At 40.8% G+C, this 21318-nt stretch overlaps 1 protein-coding gene across 1 annotated transcript; it reads right to left on the reverse strand.

The window, feature by feature from the left end:
• Positions 1-16095: 16095 nt before the first annotated feature.
• Positions 16096-20439, reverse strand: LOC103351821 (zinc finger protein 772). Its single transcript, XM_051827704.2, has 2 exons — positions 20285-20439; positions 16096-20189 (listed from the first exon to the last, which is right to left on the reverse strand). Exon 2 carries the CDS (start codon positions 20150-20152, stop codon positions 18641-18643), a length of 1512 nt encoding a protein of 503 aa, XP_051683664.2. The 5' UTR covers positions 20153-20189; positions 20285-20439; the 3' UTR covers positions 16096-18640.
• Positions 20440-21318: the final 879 nt, after the last annotated feature.

Genomic DNA, 21318 nt, shown 5'->3' on the forward strand with positions numbered 1-21318 from the left:
TCCATCATTAATCTAATTTTTCTTTTTTTATTTTATTGTGATAAGAATGCTTAATATGAGATCTACCTGCTTAACAAATTTTAAGGGTACAATACAATATTGTTAACTATAAGGCACAGTGTTCTACAACAGGTCTCTAACTTATCTTGCATAACAAGATATATACCAGTCAATTAATAACTCTGTGTCCCATTACCCCCATCTCCCAGGAACTACTATTCAACTCTTGGTTTCTATGAATTTGCCTATTTTAGATGTTTCATGTAAGTGGAATCATGTAATATTTGTCCTTAAAGTTCACCTATGTTATTGCATATTGTAGAATTCCTTATGCTGAAATACGTGTGTACCACATTTTCTTTATCCATTCATCCACTGATAGACATTTGGGTTAAATCCAAATCTTGACTATTGTGAATAGTGCTGCATTGTACATGAGAGTGCTATTATCTCTTCAAGATTATTTCAGTTAGTTTGGATAAATATTCAGAAGTGAGATTCTTATTCATCCTTATAAATCAGATATGCTCATCCTTATTTGGGGATACATAGAAACACAGGATTTGGATACTCTCATATACTGTTAGGGAAGCCAGGAAACTTGTACGTATCTTTCAAATTTTCATTATACATATTTTTCATTAGATAACTCAATTTCTGTTTGTCTTTCCTACACAAATGCTCAGATATATGCATGAGATATGTAAAAAGGCTACTTTATTCCATCTTATTTATAATAGTAATACATTTAGAAGATGTAAAAAATCATTATGGCATAAATGGCTCATAATTTTTAATTAATCATGGAATATAGATACTATGGAATACTATGTATTTGCTTGAAAGAATGAGGGAAGAGCAGATGTTTGGCATAGTGGATAAATCTCTGCTTGGGACATCCACATCTCATATCAGAGTGCCAGTTTTAAGTCCTGACTACTCTGCTTCCAATCTGCTTCCTGCTTTTCCACAGCTTGGGAAGCAGCAAGTGATGACTTGAGTACTTGGTCCCTACTACCCATAAAAGAGAACTGGATTGAGTTAGAGTTCCTGGCTTCAGTCTAGTCTGGCCCTGGCTGTTGCAGGCGAATTTGAGGAGTGAACCAGTGGATAAAAAAGACTTTGTCTCTCTTTTTCCCTTGCAAATAAGATGACTATAAGTAAATACAAATTCTTTAAAAGAATGAAGCAAGTCATAAAGTATATAAAAATGGGTCTAATTTTGCAAAATGAACTTTTATATAAAATGTAAATGATTTAGTGTGTAAAAAATGAAAGCCATGCATGGTTCTTTCATAACATTCATTTTATGTAATCTTTTTCAAGACCCTTGTTATGTATGGACTTAAAATTTTTTGCTCCCAAATAAACTTAGCTTTTACTTTCATTTTAATTGAATTGTTTGAAGTACCTTTGTATGTCTGTGCATACACACAAATGTATTTGGGAGATAAATGTCCATGAATCTCTCACAGTTAGCAAATCTTATAGCAGCTGTTATTCCGGACTATCTTTTCAAAGCTTATTGTATGGTAAACAGCCTTGGAAGACAGAAATAGTGTCTCCTTCTGGAATATGAAGCAGAGGGCGTATTCATTTGCTGTCCAGGACAACAAAGATAATGTCTTCCGTAAGAGTAATGTTGGGCAGGTTCACCAGCAGTCCTCTTTAAAAGACTACAGTTTCCTAAAATCAGAGTTCCTCATGGAGATAGACATTAAGTTTTGCTCCCTCTGAGTATGTTTATGAGGAATTCCATCTTGGTCTCCCACATGGGTGTCAAGAACTCAAGCACTTTGGCCATCATCCACTGCCTTCCCAGGTGCATTAGCAGGAAGGTGGATCTGAAGCAAAGGAGCTAGGACTTGAACTGAACCTGGCACTCTAATATGGAACTCTCTGCTATGGCCTTGGGAAGCAGTGGAGGATGGCCCAAGTCCTTGGGCCCCTGCATCCATGTGGGAGACCCTGAGGAAGCTCCTCGCTCCTGGCTTCAGATCGGCACAGCTCCAGCCATTGTGGCCAATTGGGGAGTGAACCAGCGGATGGAAGACCTCTGTCTCTCTCTCTGCCTCTCCTTCTCTCTCTGTGTAACTCTGACTTTCAAGTAAAAATAAATAAATCTTAAAAAAAATAAAAAAATACTCTTAGTTTATTAATTAACTTAAAGCGGTAGGAATCTAAATTAGTATAACCATTAGTGAAAATTGTATGTAGGTTCCTCATAAACATAAAGCTAGAATTATGACACGATCTAGCAATCTTACTTCCAGGTATTCATAAGGTTTGAAATCAGTATGTTGAAGAAGTATCTGTGCTCCTATGTTCCTTGAAGTACTGTTCACAATAGCCAAGTTTTGAAATCAATCTAAGAGTCCATCAACAGATGAATGGATAAGGAAAATATGGTATATATATATACATATATACATATATATATATATATATATATATGGAATACTATTCAGCCTTTAAAAAGAGGGCATTTTGCTAATTGAAATGAACCAGACACACAAATACTGCGCTTACATTTGGAATCTGAACAAATCAAACACAAAGAAGCAGGGAAGAGAATGGTGGTTATCCAATGGCTGCCATGGCCAGGTCTGGGCCTAGCTGAAGCCAGGTGCTTGGAAATCCATCTGGGTCTTGCACCTGGGTAGCAGGGACCAAGCAGTTGGGCCATCTCCCACTGCTTTTCCAAGCACATTAGCAGGGAGCTGGATCCCGAGGGAAGCAGCTGAGTCTTCAAAAGGTGCTCATATGGGTGCAGCTTAACCTATTGTGCCACAATGCTGGCCCCTGAGTAAGTATTTTCTATTTTAATCATGTTACATTGTGGTCTGGGGCACTGAGGGCTCTTCCACTTCCCCTAATTTGGTTTTCCTTTTTCCTTCCTTTCACTTGCTGGAATCTCCATTACTTTTAAAATTGGTTTCTTGCTTGATTTTACAATCACAGCAGGCTTTAAAGGTTGGATTTTTGGATCATAATGTTATTTGAAGATTAATTTATTTATTTAGAAAGAGTTAATGAGAGAGAGGGAGAGACAACATCGAGAGAGAGCGAGAGAAAGAGAGAGAACCTTCCATCTACTGGTTCATTCCCTAAGTGACTGCAGTCAGGCAGAAGCCAGGAGCTTTATCCAGGTCTCTCATGTTGGTGCCAGGGGCCCAAACACTTGGGCTGTCTTCTACTGCTTTCCTAGGCAATTAGTAGGGATCTGGATCAGAAATGGAGCAGCCGGGACATGAACTGGCACCCATATGGGATGCTGTGTCACAGGTGGGGACTTTACCCACTATGCTACAACACCAGCCCCAAGGATCATTAAATTTTTGGACTTATCTCTTTTGAAGTATTCTTAAAAATTTTTCTTTTTTTTTTTTTTTTGTGATTTCCTGACTTGCTCACTGCTTATGGTGTCTCTATCGTGGGGTGTAGGCCACGCAGACTGCATCTATTGCAGCCAGATACAGTATGTGCTTGCTAGCTCTAGTGTTAACGTCAATGCTGAACTTGGGTAATCTTTAATTGGGGGAGAGACTTATTTAATTAAAATAAACCCTATTCTTTTTTTTTTAATTTTTTTTTATTTTTTTATTTTTGATAGGCAGAGTGGACAGTGAGAGAGAGAGACAGAGAGAGAAAGGTCTTCCTTTGCCGTTGGTTCACCCTCCAATGGCCGCCGCTGCAGCCGGCGCACCGCGCTGATCCGATGGCAGGAGCCAGGATCCAGGTGCTTTTCCTGGTCTCCCATGGGGTGCAGGGCCCAAGCACCTGGGCCATCCTCCACTGCACTCCCTGGCCATAGCAGAGGGCTGGCCTGGAAGAGGGGCAACCGGGACAGAATCCGGCGCCCCGACCAGGACTAGAACCCGGTGTGCCGGCGCCGCAAGGTGGAGGATTAGCCTATTGAGCCACGGCGCCGGCTTAAACCCTATTCTTTACATATGATCTTAAGTACTGCTGGCTATGCAAGTCATTATGAATGATTTGGAAAATATGAGCCCTAGGGGCGCCGGATTCTGCCCCTCTTCCAGGCCAGCTCTCTGCTGTGGCCCAGGAGTGCAGTGGAGGATGGCCCAAGTCCTTGGGCCCTGCACTCCATGGGAGACCAGGAGAAGCACCTGGCTGCTGGCTTCGGATCAGTGCAGCACGCCGGCCGTGGCGGTCATTGGAGGGTGAACCAATGGCAAAGGAAGACCTTTCTCTCTGTCTCTCTCTCTCTCTCACTGTCCACTCTGCCTGTCAAAAAAAAAAAAAAAAAAAAAAAAAAAAAAAAAAAGAAAGAAAGAAAGAAAGAAAGAAAGAAAGAAAATATGAGCCCTAGACTATTGTTTTATTCTGCTATGGTTTTCCTCAATCACTTTTTACCTTCTTAATAATGTTTTTCTTACTCTTTGTGAGATTTTAGGGTACTGATGAGCCTTACTAAATTTGTGAGAGATTAGAATATTAGAAAAGTAAGGGCTCATGATATTGACAAAATTAAAGAATTTCTACTCAGAAGAAATGGTCACTGTGCCCCTGAATCTACTTTCACTATTTTGAATTTCTTGACATAATCAATTACTCAAACTTGAACATCTGTAAGAATTATCAGTGTAACAAATACCACTGATCTCTATTTATTTTGTTTAATGCCACATAATTTCCAGGAATTACTGATTTCTGCTGTATACAATGAGAGGCTCAGCAAGTTCATTATTTTATATTTTAATTATATTATATTTTAATTCCATTCTGCCACAAACTTTTAAAGGTCCCTTTTATTATACTTGATCTTAGCCAAAAGGCCAAGAAGCAATGCTCCCTTTTATTATAATGATTTATTGATTTGAAAGGTGGAGCAAGATGAGAGAGAGAGAGAGAGGGAGAGAGAGAGAGAGAATCTTCCATCTGCTGGTTCAGTCCTCAAATGTCTTCAACAACCAGCAGTGGGCGAGGTCAAAGCCAGGAGCCAGAAACTCCATCCTGGTCTCCCACATGGGTGGCAGAGGCTCAAGTACTTCAGCCATCATTGCTGCCTTCCGAGAAACAGTAACAGGAGCCTGGGTCAGAGCAGAGTAGCTGAAACTTGAACCAGCATTCCAATGTGGGATGCCAGATTGCAAGTGGTAGCTTAAACTGTGATACCATGATGCTGATTCCACTCCCTTTTAAATATTGGATTTTCTGCAGACCATTGGAAGAACTGAATGAAATATTTTCTCTTCAATCATTGTGCAATGGAAAAAAATCAAAGCCCTCAAAATTGGGCTTTGGTCAAGGTCTGCTATTTACTAGCTTTGTGATCTTGATCAAATCATTTAACTTCTTTGGACTGTGTTCTTAATATATAAATTAATGGAAAGAAAAATAGATTTTCTGAAGATTTGTCTAACTGCAAAATTGTATGACCTTTAAATGAAAATGTGTTGGTATGATTGCCATTGTAATGTACAAGTATTCTGAAATTAAATCATAAAGTGAAATTCTTACTGCTCTTTCCTCTGTATGGTTCTATTGTGTGATGTTAAACAGCTGCTGTATGCTCTCATGGCTATAGTCCTTCAGTTCTGATTGAAATAACTCTTATGTGAATACCGAGAAATAAGGCTAATACATGATTCAGCACCTTTATAAATCAAAGATTCTATTACAGGCAGAAAATAGCCCAACAATAGCTATTCTATTACACTTCAATGGCATTAGAAGAGAATATGTCAAGTGAAGAACATAGGTTATTCCTTTTTATTCTGTAATACAATGAAATGATTATATAGATTTTAATAGTTTCTTTTGTCCAGTAGTTAGTACATTGACACCTTTAGTGGGAATGGGAGTTTTATTTCCTGATAGCTAACAGGAAACAATCGGCATAAAATTTGTGTTAGGGGAATAATATGAGTGTATATTGTTTTGTACCCATATATCAAAGAGCTGATTTGAAAGAACAATCATATTTAATATAAATCAAAATCATCTGTCATTACTGTTATATATCGTATTCCCACTCTTCTATTCATAAACTTACAATCCTAGTCTATGTTTTATCTTATATAGAGCAGTTAGACATTTATTCTTTGTTTTTTTCTTACCATTTCAAGAGGACACATTTAGATTGTCATTAAAGTGATTAACTACTTAAAAATCCACAACACTTGTAGATACCTTATATAGTAGGCTGAGAAAATGACTTTTTCTCTGTCACTTTTGGCCCAGAAGCTCAAGCATACAAAATTTATTTTACATGGGAAACCAATTAATTATATGGGACTTAATATGAATAAAGAAATCCAGCCTGTTCATAACATATTAGAATATCACATACTAGATGGCAACAACTATAGAAAATTTGGTAAATATCTTGCTTCATGAAATCTCAAAGTTTATACTTATAAAAACAGAAAAGACAGAGCTAAGCCCAAGCTCGTAGAACACTTTAGGGCACAGGTAGGTTTGAGACAGTAATGTATGGAGAAGAAGAGATGATGTGGCAATAAATATTTTTAAAACCATAACCCCAGGGCCAGCGCCGCGGCTCAATAGTCTAATTCTCTGCCTGCGGCACAGGCACATCAGGTTCTAGTCCCCGTCGGGGCGCCGGATTCTGCCCCTCTTTCAGGCCAGCTCTCTGCTGTGGCCCGGGAGTGCAGTGGAGGATGGCCCAAGTCCTTGGGCCCTGCACCCCATGGGAGACCAGGAGAAGCACCTGGCTCCTGGCTTCGGATCGGCGCAGTGCGCCGGCCGTGGTGGCCATTGGAGGGTGAACCAACGGCAAAGGAAGACTTTTCTCTCTGTCTCTCTCTCTCACTCTCCACTCTGCCTGTAAAAAAAAAAAAAAAGCTTCATGGGTGTATTTAAAAAAAAAAAAAAACATAGCCTCAGGCATGCCATAAATCTAGCTATGATGATTTTCTCATTAAAATTACTCAGTTTTGAAGCCATCATTTCCCTCACCCTTTCTTTAAAACAACTTGAAGGGAAATAGTATTTCATTGAGATCTAGGTAGATTTCATCTAGTATATAAAGATAAAAACTCATGTCCCATCATGTTTCTTTATGTTTCCATTAATATTCATGAATGTAGAAACATTTATTTTTCCCGAGTAGCAAGAAATATATGATTTCTTTCTATTCTTATTGTAAGTAAGGTAAGTAATGCTTTAATGTCAACTTAGAATGTAAAATTTGGGGCAGGCCTTGTGGTACAGCAGGTTAAGCCATCTCCTTGGAATTTCTGAATCACATATTGGAGTGCTGGTTTGAGTCCCAGCTACTCATCTTCCAATCTAGAACCCTGCTAATGTACCTAGGAAAGTAGCATATGATGACTTAAGTACTTGAGTCTCTGCCATGAAAGTAGGAGGCCTGGATGGAGTTCCTGGCTCCTGGCTTCGGCCTGGCTGTCGCTCCCCCTCTTCGTGGAGGAACGACACTAAACCCTGCCTAGGCTTCATATCCGAGTCACGGCACCATTATGTCGCTCCCCCTCTTCATGAAGGAACGACACTAAACCCTGCCTAGGCTTCCTATCCGAGTCACGGCACCATTATGTCGCTCCCCGTCTTCGTGGAGGAACGACACAGGACCCTGCGCTGTTCTTTCGTCTGCTCGGCCCTCCCCGGGTTTGCTGCTGGTTCTTCCCGGGTTGGCTACCGTCCCTTCCACCTCCGTGGAAGGGCGGTTCCCCCTGCCACTTTCCCCACTTCCGCGGGGGAGTGGCACACCGCCGGCCAGCTCTCTCGGGGGCTGCTCAGGTGTTCCTTCAGATGTTCCCCTTAGATGTTCCTGGTGCATGTTGTCTCTCTCCTCCTTTATAGTCCTCCTCCGCCAATCCCAACTCGGCTGCCCACACGCCGAGTACGCTGCTCTCCTCCAATCAGGAGCAGGATCAGCTCCTGGAGATCATCACTCAAGTTGGCAAGAGGCAGCTGCGTAGAAGCTGTTTCTCCCTTCTCAGCGCCATATTGTGGGAGAGCAGATGCATAGAATAAGTCTTAATTCCAGTAACTTAGTCTAGTCCGGGTTGCTCCCCACACCTGGCCCAGCCCTAGCTGTTGTGATCATTTAAGGAGTGAACAAGCAGATGGAAAATATCTTTCTGTATGTCAGTCTGCAAATAAAATTATTTTTAAGTTGAATTTGCAGGGGCTGGCGCTGTGGCATACCAGGTAAAGCCACTGCCTGCAGTGCTGGCATCCCATATGGGTGCTGGTTCGAGTCCTGCTGCTCCACTTCTGATCCAGCTCTCTGCTGTGGCCTGGGAAAGCAGTATAAGATGGCCCAAGTCCTTGGGCCCCTGCACCCAGATGGGAGACCTGGAAGAAGCTCCTGGCTCCTGGCTTCAGATCAGCACAGCTCCAGCCGTTGGGGTCATCTGGGGAGTGAACCAGCGGATGAAGACCTCTCTCTCTCTCTCTGTGTAACTCTGCCTTTCAAATAAATAAATAAATCTTTTAAAAACATGAAGTTGAATTTGCTTTTTTATTTTTGTTCTTAATTGGCAAAATTATACATATTTATGAGATACCATATGTTGTTTTGATACATATATACATTTTGTAATGTTCAAGTTAGGGTAAACATATCTATCCTCAAATTTATCAAAAAATAAGGGGAGGGTTTGGTGCTGTGGCATACCAGGCAAAGCTGCTGCCGGCAGTGCCAGCATCCCATATGGGCTCCAATTCGAGTCCCGGCTGCTCCACTTCTGATCCAGCTCTCTGCTGTGGCCTGGGAAAGCAGAAGATGGCCCAAGTCCTTGGACCCCTGCACCCATGTGGGATATGTGGAAGAAGCTCCTGGCTCCTGGCTTCAGATCAGCCCAGCTCCGCCGTTGCGGTCATATGGGAAGTGAACCAGTGGATGGAAGACCTCTCTCTCTGCCTCTGCCTCTCTGTAACTCTGACTTTCAAATAAATAAGTAAATGTTTTTTAAAACAATAAGGGGAGAATTTACACATTTGCCCTATCATTACAAGGAAGATTCTTGAATAATAATAGATTAAAAGAATGCATTTGTCCAATAGAAGCTATACTCTTAGGAGCTACATAAAAATAACATGACACATTAAAGTAGTCTCCCAGTATCTAATCCTGATAATGTTTCATAAAATAGCATGAAGTAATTTAGTACGTTAAAACTGAAGTTAAATTACTGATGTATTTTGCACTTAAATAAATCTGGTATTTCTGAGACCCAAAGAAATACATGTCAGTACACCCTTAGTGAAATAAAATCAGTCCTATAGGTCATTGCTTGACTTTGTGGGTTAAAATTGCTTTCAAAATCTTATTATTGGGGCTGGCATTGTAGTGTAGCAGGTAAAGCCACAGTCTTCAGTGCCAGAATCCCATATGGGTGCTGGTTTGAGTCATGGCTGCTCCACTTCTGATCCAGCTCTCTGCTAATGGCCTGGGAAAACAGTAGAAGATGGCCCAAGTCCTTGGGCTCTTGCATCTGTATGGGAGACCCAGAAGAAGCTCCTGGCTCCTGGCTTCAGATCGGCCCAGCTCTGGCCATTGCAGCCATTTGGGGAGTGAACCAGCAGATGAAAGACCTCTCTTTCTGTTTCTACCTCTCTCTGTAACTGCCTTTCAAATAAATAAAATACATCTTTAAAAAAGAAAAGAATGGAATGCTTTTGAGATAGGTGTCTGTGCTTGTGACTGATTCCTTTTACTTTCTTTACCACCTTCTTAATTTAGATCTCCCTTAAGCTGAAGAATAGATGTGGGAATCAACTTCTGTCATTTTATTTTACTGCCAAATCCATACTGTAATTTCTTTTTCACATGCTGCTTTCCAAATGTCATGAGATTAGAAGGCTGTTTGTTTTTACCCTGTTTTAAATGTTTCTTCAAAGAAATGAATCACATTACATGTGTGTATATCAGGTGCATCTCTAAGGGAAAGAGTACTAAAAATAGCTACCAATCAACAGATTTACAGTCTGATAGAAATATTTTCAGTGTAGTACAGTCTGTTGCTTCAGGGCTGAACAAAGTCTATTTATTTACCTTTACTTCTGCATTGCTTTTTCACTTCCATATTAAAAATGAGTTTTGCTTTGATTTTTTCCCAATTTAAGAGTACATCAAGAAACAACATAATACAATTTATATATTCTGGAACTAGTAGAATACTATTATCAACTCAAAGAAATATTTACATATTGTCATAAATATGTATCAACAGAGTAATAAAGGTATATATTTTCTCAAAATAGCATCTTTAATGGGACTGGCTGTTTTTTTTTTTTTTCATCAAAAATAATGCCATCACTCCCTATCATTTTTTAAATGCAGTCTTTTCAATAGAAGAGCTGAAGGATTTTATTTTTTGAACAGGACATTTTATTTTGTTAAGGAAACTAATTTCTGCTCCTTTCCCAAAATGTTTAGCTGAACTTTATAATATCTTCAAAATTTTATTTTTATTTTTCTGTTTTAAAGATTTATTTATTTATTTGAAAGGCATAGCAACAGAGAGCGCAAGAGTTCTCCCAGTGCTTGGTTCATTCCCCTAATGCCTGAAACAACCTTGGCTAGATTAGGCTAAAGCCAGGATCTAGGAACTCCATCCAGGTTCTCCCATGTGGGTGGCAGGAATCCTGGTATTTGGGCCTTCCTGGCACATTAGCAGGAAGTTTGATGGGAAGTGTGGAGTAGCCAGGACTGGAACCAGGCACTCCCATATGGGTTAGGAGCATCCTAAGTGGTGGTTTACCACCCTGTGTCATGACAGCTACCCTTCAAATAATCTTTAACTCTCAAATCCTTCCTATATACTAATGCTAAAGAATTTTCACGTTTTGTTATAAGAACTTTATTTTTAATTATGTCAATATTGTACCTTATATATATATACATGTTTATATGCATATCTATATTGAATAGTTTGTCTTATTAAAAATTCCATTCTGTCCTCACAGCTTTAGTCCTCAGAAGTAATAATTTTCAACTATGTGAAAAATAAAAATCAGATCAAATTAGATTTTGTTTATTTATTTTAAACTTCTCTACATCTTTATTTTCCTTCTTTTTATAAAGATATTTTTATTTATTTGAGAGACAGTGTTAGAGAGAGAATGATGGGGGAGAGAGAGTGTGATATCATCCATCCACTGGTTCACTTCCTAGATGGCTGCTACAGCTAGAGCTGGGTGAGGCTGAAGCCAGGAGCCTGGAACTGTATCCAGGTTTTCCACATGGGCGGCAGGGACCCAAGTACTTGGAACATTGTCTGCTGCCTTCCCAAACTCATTAGCCGAGAACTGGTCAGAAGTGGAGCAGCTTGGAGCTCCTATGGGATGCTGGCATCACAGGCATCAGCTTAACCTGCCTCTGCTACAACACTGGCTTTCAGGAAGTTTGTTTTAAAGATACATTATGGCGGGCGCCACAGCTCAATACGCTAATCCTCTGCCTGCGGCGCCAGCACCCCGGGTTCTAGTCCCGGTTGGGGTGCCGGATTCTGTCCCGGTTGCTCCTCTTCCAGTCCAGCTCTCTTCTGTGGCCTGGGAGGGCAGTGGAGGATGACCCAAGTGCTTGGGCCCTGCACCCACATGGGAGACCAGGAGGAAGCACCTGGTTTCTGGCTTCGGATCGGCGCAGCACGGCGGCCGTAGCAGCCATTTGGGGGTTGAACCAACAGAAAGGAAGACCTTTCTCTCTGTCTCTCTCTCTCTCACTGTCTAACTCTGCCTGTCAAAAAAAAAAAAAAAAAAGATACATTTAATTAAAAGGTGGGGGTGGGAAGAGGGGAAGGGAGAGAGAGAGAGAGAAAAAAAAATGATTACATTATACAGGGCTGGGCTAGGCCAACCAGGATCCAAGAAATCTATCTGGGTCTCCACCATGGATGGCAGGGATCCAAACACTTGGACCATCATTTGTTGCCTGCTCAGGACCATTAGCAGGAAGCTGGATCAGAAGTAGAGCAGCCAGTACTCCAACTGGCATTCTGATATGGGATGCAGGCTGGAGCTTAGCTTGCTGTGCCAAATATAGGCCCCCTAGAAACATTTTTAAAGTTTAGTGTACATACAAAAGGACAGTCGCAAACAGGTAGGCCTGATTCTAAGAGTGACAAAAAGCTTACTTCACAGCTTTTATAGCACAGTTTATAAAGCATAAAGGTGGATGTACTTTGACCTCTCTTATGATTGGTTATTATACATTAACATTCTTTCAGTGGAAAGTAAAGCTATTGAAGCAGACTTTTCCATAGCTGATTGATTTTATGTCAGTAAATCATGCTGACACATAAAAAGCTTTTTGTGCTTTGTGATTAGAGATAGTGTTTCAGAGAAACTAGAATGCCTCTAGTTTCAGTTACATTGTTTTGTACTATATATATATAGTAGTTGTTAAAGTAAAAAGGGAATTTAAATATATTAAAATATAAATATATATAAAGCAAAAATGGAATATTAAATATATTGGGTCAGTCCAAAATTAGGAGCCAGGAATTCCATCAGGGTTTTGTTACTTGAGACATCATCTTTTGCATCCTAAGGTGAGCATTAGGAGGAAGCTGGATCAGGTGCAGAGGAGCCTGGACTCAAACCAGGCACTTAGATATGGGATGTGAGTGTCCCAAGTGATGACTTAATCAGTGCACCAAACAACCTCCCCTCCCATTTTCTCTGCCTTTTTTCAATGCCCTGGGAAGACAAGTCCTATAAGCTGAATCACCAGGGGTCTATTTGAGTTTGCCTTATAAGCGCATTTAGTCAATGACATGTTTGAATGTGGTTTGTGTTCTTCCAAAGGTTCATGTGCTGTGTAATCTTGAAGAAACTGGATCTAGTTGAAGGCCTTTGGGTCACTGGGGGTATGCTCTCAAAAGTTAGTTCACATGGGACTGACTCATTGGTAATTTAAGAGAAAATGGTTACAAAAGCCTGAGTTTGTGTCCACCCAATTTCTCTCTGCTCCTGGTTGGAAATTTGACTGCTTGCCCTGATACATGCTCCTAGCATTTCAATACACCAAGATGTGATGCAGCTGAGAAAGGGTTCAACTGAGCTAATGTTATAACACCATATCTTTGAACTTTTAAAGCTGTAAACTAAATAAGCCTCTTCTTCTTCCTAAGTATCCTGTAATATTTTGTTATAGTGATGAAAACTAACACACAGGTATTTACAGGAAATCGGGGGAGCAGAGAGAGATTAGGTAACTATTCCCTAATAATCTTTCCTTGTCAGAATATAGTTACTCATATCTGTTCCACTGCCTATGGCTACTACTCCTGTTGGGTGGCTCTTTCCCACCACAGTTAGAGGTCTTGTCAGTTGCAGGAACACTGTTCTCTCGCTTGGATTCTTTTGTGGGCATAGGAATAGCTTCCTATTATTGTTAATCTCTAGGTGCAGCACCATTTCTGATGGGCTCCTTAATCTTGCCCTTGACTCTATAAATAGTCCCTTCATTAAATTCTCTTCAGCTATTCTGAATAAGCTGTTTCTGCAGAGATAATGATTAAGGAATATTTAGCTCTTGTTGCTTACTTACACACTTACTCCCCAACTCCTTTCCTTTCAGCGTAGTTATTCATCAAGATATAACCAGAAAAAAATAGGACATAAGAAAAATACATTAAAAGTATTTAACCAGAGATTCTCTTAAAAGATTTATTTATTTATTTGAAAATCAGGATTACAGAGAGAAAGGAAGAAACACACACACAGAGATCTTCCATCCACTGGTATACTCCCCAAAGGGCCACAATAGCCAGCGCTGGGGCTGGGGCATACCCAGGAGCCAGGTGCTTCTTCTAGGTCTCCCACAAGGGTAGCCGGGGCCCAAGCACTTGGGGGCCATCTTCCACTGGTTTTCCCAGGCCATTAGCATGGAGCCGGATCAGAAGTGGAGCAGCCAGGACACGAACCAGCACTCATATGGGATGCTGGCATCAAAAGTAGTGGCTTTGCCCGCTATACCACGACACCGGCCCAAAATAGATTTTAATTCAAAGAATTGGCGGGGCCGGCACTGTGGCATAGCAGATAAAGCTGCCACCTTCAGTACCGGCATCCCTTATGGGTGCCAGTTCGAGTCCCGGCTGCTCCACTTCCGACCCAGCTCTCTGCTGTGGTCTGGGAAGGCAGTGGAAAATGGCCCAAGTCCTTGTGCCCCTGCACTCGCGTGGGAGACCTGGAAGAAGCTCCTGTCTCCTGGTTTCAGATCGGCACAGCTGGGGCGGTTGCAGCCATGGTCACTCTGCTGGAGTGAACCAGCAGATGGAAGACTTCTCTCTGTCTGCCTCTGCCTTTCAAATAAATAAATAAATTTTTTAAAAGAATTGGCTACTCAGTTATTAGAACAGATGGGCAATACAGAGATTTTATAGTATTAGCAAGAAGCAGTTATCATCCTAGGCTGAGTTGGCTTCCTGTTCCTCAGGGCCTAAGGTCATTTGTAAATGTTAGAATCATAGCAAAACTCTCTGGAAGGGCTACTGGAACAAAGGATATGCAGACACTGCCAGAGAAGCCAGTTGAGGCATACAGGGAGAAGACACCTGTATTCTCCCTACTTCCTGTCTGCCAGTCTCCTTTATGAACTTCCCACTGGGTAAACCTACATGAAAGCCAGAGGACAAAAATCCTGGAAATGTAATTTGCAGGAATCATTCCTCTGAGATACTGAAAATATATCACAGGGACATCCTGAGGCATTTGAATTATTTTACAAACATGAACAATCTAGGTTTCAGCACCTGTTAGGTATACTTCAAGTTGTTTCAAGTTGCCCATTAAATGCCTCATATAAAGGAAGCCCTGCCCTTGTTGATACATTTTACTTGATTTAACTGTATATTCTGTTCTCCTTGGTCCACAGAACTTAAATTCATTCCCATAATGTGTCATGATTTCTTGCTTGTTCAAATTGGCAAGAATTTGCAATTACATTGTATATCAATGATATCTTATTTCCAGACCCTGAAATTCTCCCCTAGGTCGTCCGAGGACCTTTCTTTGCAAGGCAAGTTCCTCTCTGAAGTCATTAAAGAGACTTTTTTTTTTATTATTTGACAGGTAGAGTTATAGACAGAGAGAGAGAGAGAGAAAGGTCTTCCTTCCGCTGGTTCACTCCTCAAATGGCTGCTACAGCCGGCGCTGCACTGATCCAAAGCCAGGAGCCAGGTGCTTCTTCCCAGTCTCCCATGCGGGTGCAGGGGCCCAAGCACTTGGGCCATCCTCCACTGCCTTCCCGGGCCACAGCACAGAGCTGGACTGGAAGAGTAGCAAATAGCACTAGAACCCAGCACCTATATGGGATGCTGGGTGCTGCAGGCAGAGGATTAACCAAGTGAGCCACGGCGCCGGCCCCAAGGGTTTCTTTTAAAGAAGCTTTATTTTTAATAGCCTAAACCAAAAAAAAAAAAAAAAACCTAAATGAAAGATCTCCGTGAGTGAGATCCCAGTGGAAAGAACAGGTCATCAAAGAAGGAGATACCTTTCTCTGAAGGGAGGCGAGAACTTCCACTTTGACCATGGCCTTGTCTAAAAATTATCAGAGTCAGTGAACTCAGGGGGCTTCCATAGCCTTGGCAGCTCATGACAAGAGCCTAGGGTGATTACTGATGCCATAAACAAGAGTGTCAATTTGTTAACAGGAGTCACTGTGCACTTACTCCTCATGTAGGATCTCTGTCCTTAGTGTGCTGTACATTGAGATTTAATGCTATAACTAGTGCTCAAACAGTATTTTTCACTTTATGTTTCTGTGTGGGAGCAAACTGTTGAAATCTTTACTTAATGTATGCTAAACTGATCTTCTGTATATAAAGAGAATCGAAAATGAATCTTGATGTGAATGGAAGGGGAGAGGGAGTGGGAAAGGGGAGGGTTGCGGGTGGGAGGGACTTTATGGGGGGGAAGCCATTGTAATCCATAAGCTGTACTTTGGAAATTTATATTCATTAAATAAAAGTTTAAAAAAAAATAGCCTAAATCTAAAAGCAGTTCATATGTCTAGCAACAACCAATGGACAAAGAACTGTAGTAGTCTGCACAATAAAATATTACTCAAGAACATCCATCAATCTAAAACAATACACTTATGTTTATTGAAAAAAGTAGACAAAAATAAGAACGTGCTATATAATTGCGTTTATATAAAATTCTAGAAAATGCAGTTAACATTAAGTAGTAACATTAAGTACTATCATTAAGTAATAGTAACATTAAGTCTGTTTATATGCAGATGAGGGAACACATAAAGACAAAAAGAAAAAATGATAAAAGGTTATAAGGAAGTTTTGGGGGATGATTACCTTAACTTTGGTAATGGTATCATATGTGCATACATACTGTACAATTTAAACATGTACAGTTTATCATATTTTAATTACACACCAATAATACTTTTAAGAGAAGCTAGATTCCTATAAAATACAATATAAATTACTTATTTCTCTCGGAATATCAGTCAAGCCTGTATTCTCTCAACTGTCTATCATTTTCCAAATCTTGAGAGGCAGTGGAATGCAATGAAGCACATGTGCACTGAAATATTGGTTGAACAGCAAAAGACCCATCCTTGGACTTCTTCTTGGATTTCTTCTGTCTCCTGGGGTTCCTGCTTATGCAGTAATGGCTATCAGATTAACAGCCCAGGGAGGTACCGGGATCCAGAAAACTTTTATTATTAATTTCTTTTATACTCATTAACCTCAGCAAGAAGATTCAACAGGTCTGCAGGTCCTGAGCATTTCTGTACACCTTCAGCCCATAGAATCTTAGTCTCATTAAATTTACATATGCCCTGTAGACACAAAACCCTTAGTTTGCCATTCTTCACCACTCTGTACAGTATTTGTATATCAATTATGTTTTTATGCTATCTGAAGGGTGTACAATATTAGTTTTACTTTTTGAAAGATGTTGCCTATAAATAAGATATAGTCAAACCTATTTTACGATTTCTAAGTAAAATAACATTAACGAGTTAAACCTTACTAAGCATTAAAGATTTTTTATTTTTTATGCTTTTAATTAAAGGAAGAGACACACAGAGATCTTCTATGTGCTGACTCACTCCCTAAATGGCTACAACAGCTTGGGCCAGGCCAAGCCAAAGCCAGAAGCCTGGGACTCCATCCAGGCCTCCCACATGGGTCACAGGGACCCAGTTACTTGGGTCATCTGCTGCTGCTTTCCCAGCAACATTAGCAGGGAGGTGGATTGGAAGTGGAGCAGCCAGGAATTGAACCATTGCTCATAAGGGATGCTTGCTTCCTAGGTGGGGGCTGCTTCTGCTGTGCCACAATGAGGGCTGTAGCATTAAGGATTAACTTTTGTAAAGGTAGTGAAACAGAACTTATATCTTTAAGCTTAACAAAAATGAATACCAGTAAAAATGACAACATTCCATGCATTAAATCAACTATGTTTCCTACTTAGCCCCTATAGGTCTTATCTGACAACCACATTTTGGACTTTAGGGGCTGTGACTTCTTGGTAGGTTTTGGGAGACAGCTGTACTTCAACAACAGTTCTGTGGGAATATTAAACATCTCCTGGGGAAAAGTGACTAAACTCATGCTGTCCCCAGAAGCACTGAAGGTTTTCATAGCAACTATCTTCTAGGTATTTTTTCCTCAAAAAATGGGCAACATTGCCAATTAGACCATACTAGATTGATACCTTTTCTCTGCCATACTGCTAGTCTCTCTAGCAGTTGGAATTGGAGTACCCACCAAAGGTATTCCTCCTTTAATGCTGGCAAAGCCCAATTCCTCTCCCAATCAATCCCACACAGTGAACAGAATAAACACTTAAAAAAGAAATACACAAACAATTTCACAAATCACATCAGTGTAGGGCAGGATATTCAAAGGCTGAATGATTTGGAGGTTGAAGAAATGTATTTCAGCTATCATAGGTAGAGTCAATATTGTCCTTAGATTAAAAAAAAAAAGAACCCTTTGGAAACTTGGGGCCATCACATGTAAAATCCATATTGTCCATCAAGAAAGGAAACTTTTGGAAACTTGAAACAGACCACAACTTCTATATTTTTAACAAGAACTAGGTCATGTCCACACTGAAACCATCAAGACAGAGGGAATGAGGACTCACCAGTGGGTTTAGACCACTCATGACTCCTCACATGGAATAGAGCAGAACTCGGCCCTCCCTGAGCTCACTGGGGTGACCACCACACACAGCAGGAGCTTGGCTGCGGTAGAGGCAAAATGGCTTCTGTGGTAGAAACTGGAAATGACATAATATAGTTAAGGGCCCTATAAAATATATAACAATATAACAATATAAAATAGCTCCTGAAAATTTCCTACATCCTTGGCATTCATAGGTAATCTTCCCATGTAAAGGTACAGATATATGAAGCTAAATTTCTAGTTGTTGACTCTCATAAAAGCAACTCTTTCGAGAGCTTTTCTCTTTCCTGACTCATATTATATTGAAGAAAGAGACAGTATATTCCCCACATTCTTAAGGTTCCCCTCCAATGTGAAATCTGTGGTGTTTAAATGAGCTTAGGAGTTACAGCTAAATGATCAGCAAAAGTTCTAAATAACGATGCCTTTCACAAGTGAGAATTTTCAAGTGACAGACAAAGTGAGAACATTTTCTGTAGGCTTTCTTACATAAACTGAACATCTAAGGTCTATATCTAGTGTGAAGTTTTGGGTGTAGAATGTTCTGGAGTTGCCACCACAGAACTTTCCACATTCACTTCATCCATAGGCACTGCTCTGGTGTGAACTTTCTGGTGCTGTGTAAGGTGGGACCTAGTGATGAATGCTTTCCCGCATTCGCTGCACACATAAAGCCTTTCTACACTGTGATTTCTCTTGTGTATTAAAAGGTTGCCATTTCTTTGAAACAATTTCCCACATTCATTACATTCATAAGAGGGTTTTTTAGTGTGGACTTTCATGTGGTCTATAAATACACATTTACGTTTAAAGCTTTTTACACAAATGCTGCATGTATAAGGCTTTTCTCCACTGTGAGTTTTCTTGTGCTTAGCAAGTATTTCTCTGTTGCGGAAGTTTTTCCCACATTCATCACACCCACGAGGTCTTGCTCCAGTGTGAGTTATCTTGTGTTGAACAAGGATGGAATGTCTGCTGAAAAATTTCCCACATTCAGCACACCCATAAAGCTTTGATCTTGTGTGATCTGTCTGGTGTATAACAAGTCTGGACCTGCAGCTAAACAATTTCCCACAATCATTGCACTTAAAAGGCATTGATCTTCTGTGAATTTTCTGGTGCAGTGTAAGGTACTGGCTTCGGCTAAAGGATTTTCCACATTCAATGCACTCATAAGGTTGTTCTCTTGTGTGGCTTTTCTGGTGCTGAATAAGTTGGTCTTTGTGTCTGAAAACTTCCCCACATTCACTGCACCTTTGACCTTGTCCAGTCTGCTGGGCCTCTACACATGCAGTGCTCCTGTGTGGATTTTCCTCATTGTGGGTGGCCTGGTGCTGGACAAGTTCAGAGCTGGCCAAGAAGTCCTGCCCATCCTCCCTGGAAGTGAAGGCCTTCTCTGAAACAAGGCATGCAAGGCTATTCACAAATGAGGACTGGCCCTTTCCTCCTCTGGAGAATTTCTCTTCACACTGCTGCAAACTGAACCATAAGTCTCTCCCACATGACGTACATATATATGGCTGCAGCCCACTGGTTGTTCCCTGTTCTGCCAGGTGCAGAATTCCAGTTACAATCTGCTCACAGATGTCACAGGACTGGGTCTCTTGGGTGCTAGGGCCTGCCTCAGGACTTCTCACCTGAGATATTCTCTCCAAAACACCTTCTTCAGAATGCGCATCTTCATCCATCTCTGTATACCAATAACCAGGGCCAGACCTTCTCTTGGTTGTCTTTGCATTAACCGGAGCTACATCTGCGCTGTCTGGCTGCCTGGGCTGGCTCTCTGGCTCTGGCTGAGTAAGCAAACAGGACCTGCTAATTGGAAGTCTCAATGAAAGCACATACAGAAAGATATTTAGCATCACATCATAGTACAGACATTTCTGATCCTCATCAAGTAGCTTCCATTCTTCATGGGAGAGGTACACAAACACATCCTTCAAAGTAACGCACCTCTGGTCGTGATCTTGCTGGCCGGGCACCACAGGAACAAAGTCCAGGTCATCGTCTTCAGCCGCTGTAGCCATACTGTAGTGAGGGTACAGGCCCTGACTCGGCGGGTTCCTGAGAAATAAATGATGCGAGATGGTTGGCACCACGGTTGGCGACACAAAATCTCAGAGAAACAGATTCAGTACCACAGACATCACAACTCTTACCGAAAACTGAAGCAAGGGCCACTCTAAAAACTAGCCTTTTGCGACTGTTCACGAGGAGCCGCCTCGCTTCAGTGGACGCTTCCGGTGGCGAGTGGAACACCACCCCTATGTGTACGTAAGGGTACGCCGACCGGAAGAGCTGCCTGAATGCCGCCTTAAAGATTCTCAAACCTGGGGCCTGCGCTGCGGCATAGTAGGCTAAGCCTCTGCCTGTGGCGCTGGCATCCCATAATTGTGCCCGTTCTTTTCTCGCCTGTTCCTCTTCTGATCCACCTCACTGCTATTGGCCTGGGAGAACATTAAAAATAAAAAAGGAAAAAAAAAAGATTCGTAAACCCAACCCTGGAGGGCTGTGTTACCCTGAAGAGGAGTGGAGGCTTCCATTGCTAGGTGACTTGGGTAATTTTAAAGTGAAGCGTTTGTAAATTTATTGATGTCCATCCAGATGTCCCTTGTATATTTTACAGTCGTGTTTTCAATAAAATCTTCACTTGATAATAAATGTTTACATTTACGAATTATTGCATTTAAAATTTCTCATTGCTGTATGGGTAGCTATATTTTTTTCTGTTGATGTGTTTAGCCACGGTTGAATTCTCTGTTATAATTAGAACTTAGATTGTTTACATAATTATCATATCCTCCGTCTTGCTGTTATTAAGATAAAAAACTATTTTACTTCACATTTTACAACTATTACACCCTCTGTGTTCTTACTTTTTTCTCCTTCAGTGCAGTGATTAAAATTTTCAGGACGTTGTTCATTGGTATTGGTAATAAGAGATAATTTTCTAAATTCCTGAATTTAACATAAGATATTCTAGAACTTGCTTTTTATACTGTACTGTATGTTCTTAAGTTTCTAGAATATGCATTTAAGAGAGCTAAATTTGTGAAGCATTTTTGTATGGGTAGTTTTTGATACTATTCAAGACTATATTGACATTATTCAGTTGACTGTATTTTTCTATTTTAGATAGATTACTATAATTCAACAAAGTGAAGCGTTAGTGTGATTTTTTTAGATTGTGTTT

The sequence above is a fragment of the Oryctolagus cuniculus genome, chromosome X (assembly GCF_964237555.1).
Source record: "Oryctolagus cuniculus chromosome X, mOryCun1.1, whole genome shotgun sequence".
Taxonomy (NCBI): Eukaryota; Metazoa; Chordata; class Mammalia; order Lagomorpha; family Leporidae; genus Oryctolagus; species Oryctolagus cuniculus.